Source organism: Cucumis melo, chromosome 10 (genome assembly GCF_025177605.1).
Source record: "Cucumis melo cultivar AY chromosome 10, USDA_Cmelo_AY_1.0, whole genome shotgun sequence".
In the NCBI taxonomy this organism is placed as follows: Eukaryota; Viridiplantae; Streptophyta; class Magnoliopsida; order Cucurbitales; family Cucurbitaceae; genus Cucumis; species Cucumis melo.
In genome coordinates this window covers 23,401,248-23,412,499 of record NC_066866.1, presented here as the reverse complement: position 1 = coordinate 23,412,499, position 11,252 = coordinate 23,401,248, and the positions used below count along the sequence as shown (strand labels likewise).

Genomic DNA, 11,252 nt, shown 5'->3' with positions numbered 1-11,252 from the left:
ACACAATCAAGTAGTTATTTAAACATAAGAATAAATGTTTAAAAATAGAAGGAATAAAATTTGGAGGAAGAGATGAAGGAGTTTGGAAGGGAAGAAATCGCAAAGAAGAGAAAAGAAAGAGAAGTGATACAAGGGAAAACTTGGAAATTATGAAAATATTTTATTGATTTCACGTACTTTTGTTTTTTTTATAGAAGCCGTTTTTGGGTTTTGTTAAATTTATGTAAATTAACCATATTATATTATAAAAATCTCAAACTAATAAATTATTTTGTTGGGAAAATTAATAAATAAAATAATAAAACTATATTAATAAAAAGAAATAAAAATAAATCGTTTGGTAAGTTCCAACTTATATTAATTAATTATAAATTAACTGGTGCTCGTAAGATATTCTTGGAATATTATGTAAAAACATTTTTCAAGTAGAAATCTCGTACAACAAACACGATTATCCAAGCATTCCTAAATATCTTCGAAAATATTCCTACAAAACGAACATGATTATCTAAAGGTGTCAGACATATATAATTCGAGACATCTTTAATTTCCGTCATTTGAATATTTTAGTTATCTACATTTCTAAAAAAACAAAATACCATTTTTTTTCAACTTTAATATTTAAGAGTTTTTTCAAAAATAGAAAACTGACAAACTATTTACATTTCATAAAACAAAACCTCTAAAAGTTAATTTTTCTATAAAGTGTAAATATTTTGTCAAATGTTATATTTTTTTACAATTTTCTCTAATATTATTTAATGTCTATTAATTAATTTAAAATAATTAAATTAGTTTTAGTTTGCTATTTTTATAGATGGTACCTCTTTTGAGGTCACCAAATTGATCGGATTCCAATTTCTTTTTATTTTATCTAATACATATGTTAGATTGTATGGACTCTAATATCATATGAGATAATAGTAGGGGGTTTATCCTAAAAACATATTGTGGCAATAAGAAGAGTAGTTTGTACTATGTTATAAGAAATTTGAAGCTCCTTAGTTTTGATTTTGACGTAGAATGATTCTCTGACAAATATATATATATATATAGACTACAGCTTTCTATTGTATGTCATGATCACACAAACCTATTTTGCATCATGGAAACCCAAATAACAATTAGTTACTCATTTTCCATCCTATGATGAAGTTTGGTAGTGAAAGTGATTGGGCCTTCAAGAAGTGCCTCTCCATTATACCTATAAAAGTATTATTGAAGAGTAGCTAGAGAGTGGGTTAAAAGATGTTTCGACTCTTCCACCAATTTAAAAAGTTTGGAGGGAAAGAACATTTAGTTCACCTAGTTTTTCTTTTTCATAGTTATAAGCTTTTGTATGGAGAGGATTTTCACATCATTCATTCAATAATAAAGTTCTGGATGTGTATCTTGGAAAGAGAGCATTTGGGTGTTGTGGCCTAATTCTAAATACCCAAGGCTAATTAATTAAGTATTTTTCCAAAAGAATCTTTAATTTCTTTGTTTTTTTTTTTTTTTTTGTTTTTTTTTTTATAATCTCCGTACACTGTATAGGTTAAATCAGAATTCTTAATTTAACTTAAATACCAATGGCTGTTGGGCATAAAGAATCTTCTCATTTATCTTTTTATGTTTTCCTTGTACTAAAAAAATGTTCCCTTGATTGATAAAACAAACACAAATATTTAACTTCCCTATCTTATCGCATGCACTAACCATCTTAGACAATTAAATCTAGATATTTAATGCCCATTACCCTATAAAAATGTAAAGCAAGCTGGGGGAGAGGGTTGAATTCTTGGTAGGTCTTAGGGACAACTGCAGAATTAAGGCAAATTTGATTAGTCAAAAAATTGAAAGGTAATAGAGAAATTCACTATGATCTGATAACATTCTCTTTTCTCTCCTCAATTTTCTTTGAATTTCATGTTATATTATTACTAAAAGCTAGGCTAAGTTTATGTATTGAATTAGCTTATACAACAATTTCAAATAAAAACTCATAACATTTATTTATAAATACATATATAATATAATACATATAGATATAACACCCCCCATCCAATTTGTTAACATTCAAGCACCCAATTGAGGAAGAACAACATCTTGAATAGCAATAAGCTTTGCCTTTCCACCAAATTCAACTGGCAATACATCTTCTCCAATTTCCTCTATCATACCTCTCCTCTCTTCTTCACTGGTCACAATCACTACCTGAAATCACATTGTTTCATACACTCGATTTAAAAAACAAATGCCATAAAAATATTAATCATCCTAACAATGATTCTTGCTCCCATACGCTTTTATAAGTTCATTTATAATATTTACACGGTGATCACCTTCTTACCTTAATTCAATTCAATAGATTATTATAATTTGAAATTATGGCTTCATGCTCACTTTATGTTAAATCAATGTCTATCCTAAAGCCAAAATTCTAAGTTAGGATTTCAGTCCTGGTAGATAAATCACTCCTTCCAAAGATCATATGGTTTGACTCGTCGTGATATTGATTTTTTTAGATGAAAATACGTAGACTCACCATGATATTGATTGTCGATCCTATTTTCAAAGGTTTTATATTTTCATATTTTTACGTTTTCATTGTATTTATATTTTGAATTTGAAATTTTAAAATACAAAATTACATTTGACAAATGTGGTATTGTATGTTATGACTTCCTTTTTTCGGGTGGGGGTTTAAATTTAAACATGCTTACTGTAGTCTATAATATATAACTAGTATGATCTTGTAAAATAGTAATTTTACAAAATTTAAAACGCAACAAGATGTTCATAAAATTAATAAGTAAAAGTTGAGACTCAATCTAATGACAATTGAAGATTACAATTATTCGTATGCTTTATAAATATATATTCAAACACGTTTTAAGCCCAGTTTCAATTCAAGATCTAGATTCTAAAATTTGAGACAAACCACATATCTAAACAATGAAAATATGATATACAACTCTAGTTCTATCGTTTAAGCATCCACAGTTTTCACTTCCTTCTTGGGCAGGGCACACTTTTTTTTCTCAGTTCTATCGATGCGTTACTTGATAAGTAAACTAATGGAGATAGGGGTCGAGAAGAGAGTAGTTAAGGGTGAGAATTTTCTTAAGAGAAAATATGCACTCTTAACCTGAACTTGGCAAGATGTATCAATTTTAATGATCCAGTTGAACCTAAGACTTATTTGTCAAGCTTTTCTCTATAATAAGAAGTCAAAAAAAAAAAAAAAAAAAAAAAAAAAAAAGAATGATTAAGAGAATGAGTGGACTTTATAATTTGGATGTGAAAGTAAAATTCCCTAAACTGAAAATGCATATATTTACTGTCAGCACATATAGTTAAATTATGGATGCATCTTTTCTAGAACATTTGTTATAGAGATTCACATACCTTTTTGAGCGTTGCCTTCTCAAGGAACCGGGAGACCATCCTCCACACACTGACAAAAAACCGTGGCATGTTTAAGATGTAGCACTTTGCCAGACGTTCAGGATAATAAGCCTGCATTAAAGAAGGTAAAACAATCAAAACTTGTCATGGTTACCAAGAAGAAAGAGGAAGAAAGAAAAGGTACTTAAGGACAGTTGAGAGCCTGGATGATTGGCCCACAACTTCTTAAGTTGGTGTCTTAAAGTAAACAACTCAACCTCAATAAATGTTACACATTTATAGACATTCATAGAGTAACTTCATCTTTCCATTTTCTTTATACTTTTCAGATTTACCTTGCCTCTCCTCTTTCATTTTTATCAAGTAACATAGTTTAGCTTTCTCAATCTACTTTTCATAGTTATTGAGAAACTGTTAAGATTTCTCACCTAAAACTCAAGAAAACCCAACAAAGATAGAAACAGAAGCGGCACTTTGTAGATATATATTGATATTCAAAGAGAATGTTCACAAAACAAGCCAAAGAGTGATAGCAGAACATCAGGGATCTTTCCCTCCTCTCCCATTGCTGTCTGGTGGATAATTCCCTTCATACCCTTGCATTTGTATGTATGAATAATTGGAGGCCTTACAGAAACTCAAACTTACAACTCAACATTTAAGAAGCGTAGACACTCTCACACAACACGAATAAGACACAGACACCGACAGGGCAATTTTCAAAAAAGTAGGACACTACACAACACATATTTTTTTACAAAAATAAATATAATGCATATAGAGTGAAATAATACTTTTAAAAACATCAAAATAACAACCATAAAATTAATTTCGGTCTGACTAATAGTTGATCCTGGTTTTGTATAAAAATAATGGTAAAAGAAAAAAGAAAGATTTTAAAAATGAAAAATAATAGGAGAGAATGAAAAAAAAAAAGATTTAATAAAAGACAAAAAAAAAAAAAAAAAACAGAAATGGATGATAAAAGAAAAAAATTGAAAACAAAAGAAGAAAAAACACAAAAAGGGGAAAAAAAAAATCAAATGGCAGGGTTAATGGGTTTCCAAGAGGCTACGTTTGAGGAAGGTGGAGAAACTCCGTCGTGCCTCATGGGGTGTGGAAAAAGAATGGTACCAGCCTAAAGAAACCCTAAAATAGGTTTTAAAACTGACGGGCTTGGCTTGGGCTTAATGCCTCATATTTTAGTTTTTCTTTTTTCTTTTCTAAATTTGCAGGTTGCTGTGTCCTAGAGGTGTCTCCAGCCATGTCGTGTCATGCCAGGTCTGAAATAAAAAATTTAATAATAAAATAATCGACACACCAGTTAACATGTCGAACATGTGTCGAGGGCCAAACACCGCTTCAGTACTTCTTAGCTCTACATTTCAAATACAAACTTACCAACTCCAGCATATTAACAAAGTACTTAATTACTTCTCCTTCACTCAAGGGGCCAAACACTTCTCCTGCACTCAATGGGCCAAACACCACTTTGGATATTAGGTTCAGTTATGGTTTGATATATTATTGAAGCAATAGATCCTAAGCCCAACGATATGCTAAGCCATTTCATCTCTTATCTCATACTTTTTCTTTTCCTTTTTTCTTTTTGACAAGACTTGTCGCATATTTATTTTACATGAGCTGAATCTACTAGAGAAACATCAATCACAACTTACATCTATTAGAAGAACTGGTTTGGCTCGAAAAAGAAAGCAGGACATCGAGTAAATCCAACGGTGAACAACATGTTAGGGCCCCAATTATTAACACCTACAGAAGGAGGAAGACGGGGGAGGTATGTTAGGAAATAGACAGAAAACAGGAGGAGAGGAGGATCTGAGAGGGATCCACTGAGAGTAATATATAAAGAATGTTTTGGGGATTGGTGGGATAGGTCATATTTTGGGAAAGCAGCTGTGAGCTGTTTTTGGAGAAGAATCTGGCCTTCTCGAAGGAGTCGGGATTCAAGTCATCACTTTTTATTTTCCTATTTCTTCTTTTCTATGTTGGTGTTGTTCTTTGGTTATGGTTTTACTGTGCTTGTGAACTCTTACAATTTTCTATTAAAATAAAGTTAGCAGAGTATTTGTCTCTGTTTCTCCATTGTTGTTTGGGATTTTTCTGAGTTTCAGGGAGGAGTCCTAACACAACAATATTACGAAGAAAAAAAATCATCTAATTCATAGCTTATGCAATATGCATACTCTAATGGTCCAATGATTTTGGGTTTGTTTTACAAAAGAACATGTATCTTGTCCCTTAAGAATTTAGTCAATAACCAGAGTAGTTATATCCATACAAATTTAAAGCTCCAGCCATAAAGGAAAAGAAAATTTATATACAGCATCGACAAACTTCATTCTGATGCTATCAGTTATAATTCATACAGTGTAAAACAAATATATAGGTTTAAAGACACAAGTTCTTTAAACTTTCATACTAGTAATATTTAGTCCTGAAACTTTAGTTTGTGATGATTCAGTCGTTTCCAAGTTTGTAAGAATGTAGTTATTATTCATTGTGACAACTTAATCCCTATACTCTCAATTTTGTAACAATTTATCAGTTCCTACCAATGAAAGACTAATCGAAATTAAGTATCAATTTTTATTGCATAAATATTAAGATTTGATAGTTTATAAATAAATTTCCTAAATAGTTTAGCAATCTACATGCGGAAGAAACATCATTAAATCTTTAATAATATTTGACACGATAAGTACTAATTCATTTTGAAATGTATTTATAGATATTAAATTATGACACTTATTGAAGTTCCCAAACTAAAGTTAAGAGGCTAGCATATCACTTCTATGAAAGTTCAAGAGCCAAAAGTGTTTACCTGCAATAACTGAAAGCCAGTTATCAATCCACGGGGATCGATGTTCTTGTATGAAATTTGCTGCAGATCAAGAATGCCAATCAGCTTCTCATTCCCAATTTCTCTTCCCTTAAAAGCACTGAAACAGGCACCAGAAACACCAAACAAGTTGTTACTTGAACTTATCAAGATAGAATTGATCTTATTTTTGCAGCAACAATAAGTTATAGAATCAAACTCTTCACATGATGGAAAATTAGGAGGTACAAAGAAAGCATATGACATTTAATATGGGGTCAAAATGGGCAGTGTTCTCAATGCATGAAGTTAGTACAGATCGAGTGGCACCTTGAAATTGTCTTGTCCAAGGAATAAACCACATACTCTGCATAAAGAAGATGAAAAATAAGTGAATGAGATAATATCAATCACCTGATGCCTTTAACTCAATTTTCTTTTTATTTTATAACTATAAGAGTGTACTTCGACTAATCTGATAATTTCCTAACTCTTATAACATTTGGCATTAAAAAAAACTCGCCTTAAATAGCAACCTTTTATTCATGTTTGATGAAATTTTAATAATGTTTCCACAAAGGGGGAAAATATGTCAAAGTCTTCATTGCATTAAACGCATAATACTGCACTGTTGGAGAGACAAAAGGCTTAACAAGGCAATTCAAAATATTTAATCATATTGACATTGAGAGCTGGAAGTGCCCACACAAAAGGGGTGGGTCTAGTCCATAGTTGCATGGTTTTTTGGGCTAAAATTTTAATAAGGCGTTTGGAGTTCTATTTTGAAGATAGAGCACAAAAAAAATCCATAAGAGATCTGAATTTTCTCATTTATTTCATAATTGCTCATAGTCATAATCCCAATCTTGTGATTTTTGAAGGCATAATAATTTTTTCTTTTGTTTTTTGAAATGGAGACAAGCTTCTTTATTGATAATAATAAATGAGACTAATACTCAAAGTACAAGAGAATAGAACTAGAAGGCGTAGCAAATTTTATATCATTGAAAAATTGTTCCTTCATGATAATATACTAAAAATGAAAATTCAGTTTTAACAAACAAGTGGGGAGTCAATGATCGAAAATTTTATTCCAGGTCAACACCACCACAGTTTTTCATGTCCCAACTTTTGTATGACAATCAAAACATTTCTACTTGAAGCGTAAATTTGATACTTCGATGAAAAGTGAAGGTAATATTGCAACTTTTGATTGACACATGTGGGAAAGTTTAAGGTGCTTTTATAGTTTAGCCTTTTCACAAAATTTGGCTTCTCAAAATAGAAAACCATTTGAAAAGACAACCGACAAACTAGCATAGCCCTCAAACTTCATCCCAAGGATTTTGCACTTGTTTGTTTTAAAGACATACAGTGAAATCCCATTATCAAGTTGAAACCCAACCAATTACAATTCATGATTTTGCATTTCAAAGATGAAGAATAGTACAGATCAAGCTATTGATGAAAATATTATAAAAAAAAAGTAAGTTGGAACTCTTATTCTAAGCATTATATAATTAAAAAAACACAGACCCACATCTTCAAGGAAAAACCAAGAATCAAACACATGGTGTAAAAGAAACTATTCAAAGCGAACGGAGAAACAGAATCAATAAAACCAATTCCAAAGGCGGGCTAACAAATTCAAAACAGAACTCCCACTCCAATGAAATTGAATTAAAAGGAACAAGATAAGGAGACTCACTCTTGAATTGAACTTGATCCTTAGCAGGAAAATGTTTGCTCCCTTTCAAGAACAAAACAGCGTGCCCATTCTTCGATAAACCCTGCAAAAACATCTTCCTTGTTCCTAATTCATCCTCAATTTCAGATTCATCGATTCGCCCATTCGAAACCATCGTATCTCTCCATTTCTGCCATTGCACAAACATCTTAGCGGCTTTCTCAACATCCATCGACCTCGCAATCAAAAACCTCATCATCGTCGGATCACCATACTTCTGCAAAAACAAAGATTACATAACTATAAAAAGCATTCCAAACCCACAAAAAGAAACAAACCCGCAAACCCAAAGAAACACTTACTTCTGTAGAAATCCCATTTTTCTCCACTAATCTTCTCATCTGCTCAATCCGCTGAGTGCTCTCCATTTACCAAAACCAAAGCAAGAAAAGATGGGCAGAAAATCAGAAATTTGAGAGAGGGCTAGGGGGATTTTAGAAGAGAAGAAACAGAGAAATGGACAAGAGAAGAGAAAAAAGGGGAAGAAATTTGGAGGGATTGAGTGGAATTTTGTTGTGGTGCTAGTTGAGAGTAGTGAATGGGTATGATCTGTTTGGAATTTTGTTGGGAAATATTCGAAATGGATGTGAGTCGGCTTTTTGTGCTATTTAACGTTGAAGAAACTTGCAAACCACAAACCAGTAATCGACATGAGATGAAAGTACAAAAGTCAGGTCCATCGCCATTTTTTCTCTTCAAGATTCTCATTTACTCTCTTCACATTTGTAATTATGTGTGTGCACAGAGAAACGACAACTTGGAGTAGGAGCAGAATTTTGGGAAATGAACGAAAATAAACCAATTTTGATTTAGCAGTAAAATGTTCATACATACAAAACAAATTCACTAAAAAATATAAAAGAATTTTGCTCTCACATTTCCATTCATCTTTCTCTAACATCTTTCCCGTCTACCTCTTTTATCCTTTCTTATCATTTTTAGTCACTCTTGGAAAGTAGTTATCTTTTTTTTATTCTTCTTCATAGAGAAGATTTTAGAAGAAAGATTTCTATATAATTGATTTTGCCGATTAAATTTTGTGATTTTAAATTATTGTTTGTATAGTTCAAAAAGTTTTATTAATTTATATTAAAATTTGATTTTAAAATTACCAAATTATAATTTATATTTGAAAACCATAATTATAATAATACATTTTATTAGTTTATTTTACATTTGTTTTCTACAAATATTTTTATTAAAAAGTTGGCCACGATCGATTTCTAAAAACTCTTGTTGAAAATGGTGATCGATGATGGTCATTGAAAAATTGTGATTAGAGGTGCCAGGCAACAGTGGTCATCGAAGTTGGCCAATGATGGTCACTAAAACACAATCGTCAAAAGTTGCATGAAAACAATTGTCAGGAATATGGTCACCTGAAGTTGGTCATCGACGGTTGCTTGAAAACAATCATCGAAGATAGTGGTTGGAGATGGTCATCGAGAAACAATGTTCGATTACTACTAATGACGATCACAAAAAAATGTCACTATAATTTGATCAGCAACGATTGCCAAGAACAATAATTTGAAATTGCCTGAGGACGGTTGTTGAAAAACGATCACTAGAGGTTGGCTGAAAGTAGTAGGGAAAATTTTTTCAATAGAGAAAAAAAAGTTGCTAGAAATTGGTTGTCGACGATTGTTGGGAAACAGTTGATAGAAACATGATCGAAAGTTGTCCGACCATTGCTGCCAAAAAATGATTTCAAATTGGTCGATGATGACAATAAAATAATGATTGTTTGTAACTGAGTGGCGACTGTTGCCGAGAAAATAGTCAATTCAAGGTTGTTGCTGTTGGGTGGCCAGAAAATAGTCGTCGAAGACTATAGTTAGAGGTGGTCGACAAGGATTACTGAGAAACGATTGTTGAAGGTTGGGCAACGACCATTTTGAAAAACAATGTGAGATAATCAAATAAATTTTTAGCTAATCCAAAAGTAAATAACTGTTGTAATAGCTAGAGGGACAACAGAAGAGAATAACACAAGGAACTTTGGTAATCCAGTTCGGCCAATGTTATCTACGTCTAGGGAGCTACACACAGCCCTGATAGTAATATTATTATGATTCACACATAGTCAATATACATCGCTACAATATATGACTCTATTCAACTATATGACTATTTAACATGCTTATTAGCTTCAGACTTTAGGCTTTCTATAGATGCACGAGTAATCCTTCTCAATGATATCTGACTTCAGGCTCCCCCATAATGCATGAGTGAATTTCTTCGACGATATCTTCATACTCTTCTGAAGATTACTATGATCACTCGAACCACTGCTTCATCCTTTTCATTACTCATCATAAGATTCCACTTAGATTAACGTACTGATCCCATAGACAACAAATCACAATACTTTTCCGTACATGTAGCTTCTTTTCGTACATGTAGCTTCTGCAATCAATCTCACTATCAATCTTTCATAGAGAATACTCTAACGATTTTCACCAAAAATATCATCAATCACTTTTTGTTTTTCGACCACATATTTATACATACATACATATATATATATATATAATTCTTATTTTGTCAAAGATATTTTGCAAGATTCCTAAAATAAAAGAGAATCTTTTTATCTTTTAATTATCTTATTTAAAAAGATAATTTAATATTTTCTTTTAGACAAAATCTTCAACACATTTCTTGAAAAGGATCATTGGAAGTTGTTTGATGTCAGTTGTTGAAATGTGGTCGTCGAAAATTGATCAGTGGTGATGATGAAAAAGGTTGATATGAGGTTGGCGACAGTTGTTGCAGGTTTTATTTGACAGCTGTCATAAAAAAGTAGTTGTTGAAAATTGATCGACAATGATTTTGAAAAGCATTCATTGGCTGGTAGTAGTTGAGAAAAAGTGGTCGTCAACAGTTATCGAGAAACAATCAACAGGGATGTGATCAAAGGCTGATTGGCAACTGTCGTCAAAAAAATATCATTGGAAGTTTGCTGACGTCGACCATAAAAAAAAAGGTCGTTGGAAGTTTGTTGGTGATGGTTGTTAAAAAGCGATCGTTGAAAGTTTGTTGACGTTAGTTGCAAAAAAAAAAAAAAAAGTAATCGAATGTTGGCCGACAACGATTGTTGAAATTTTTTAATAAATATATAATTTTATTAATTTATTTTTAAAAATGTTAGAGGTGATTTCCTTACCACCATAAAAAAAGAATGACTTAGTGATACTTTACAAATCAATTTAAAGTGATTTTTTATTTTTCAAAAATCAATTTATTCTATTATCGAACATAATTATTTTAGAT

At 31.6% G+C, this 11,252-nt stretch overlaps 1 protein-coding gene across 2 annotated transcripts; it reads right to left on the bottom strand.

The window, feature by feature from the left end:
- Window positions 1–1,893: 1,893 nt before the first annotated feature.
- LOC103493456 (sec14 cytosolic factor) lies at window positions 1,894–8,789 on the bottom strand. 2 transcript variants are annotated; one of them, XM_017045850.2, is made up of 6 exons: window positions 8,282–8,789; window positions 7,941–8,196; window positions 6,563–6,599; window positions 6,236–6,353; window positions 3,391–3,501; window positions 1,894–2,196 (listed from the first exon to the last, which is right to left on the bottom strand). In XM_017045850.2, the coding sequence occupies exons 1-6, from the start codon at window positions 8,345–8,347 to the stop codon at window positions 2,059–2,061; spliced, it is 726 nt and encodes a 241-aa protein (XP_016901339.2). In that variant the 5' UTR covers window positions 8,348–8,789; the 3' UTR covers window positions 1,894–2,058. The 2 variants fall into 2 exon arrangements, with proteins under 2 accessions (XP_016901339.2, XP_050947385.1); XM_051091428.1 differs by lacking the exon at window positions 1,894–2,196 and adding an exon at window positions 5,070–5,163.
- Between the last annotated feature and the right edge of the window lie 2,463 nt (window positions 8,790–11,252).

Excerpts from the sequence above, each read along its gene's own strand:
- LOC103493456 (XM_017045850.2), bottom strand. The coding sequence starts at position 8,347 with ATGGAGAGCACTCAGCGGATTGAGCAGATGAGAAGATTAGTGGAGAAA. Across the intron at positions 8,197-8,281 it reads AAAATGGGATTTCTACAGAA|AAGTATGGTGATCCGACGAT; the intron begins GTAAGTGTTTCT and ends TTGTTTTTGCAG. Across the intron at positions 6,600-7,940 it reads GGATCAAGTTCAATTCAAGA|AGTATGTGGTTTATTCCTTG; the intron begins GTGAGTCTCCTT and ends TTCTTTATGCAG.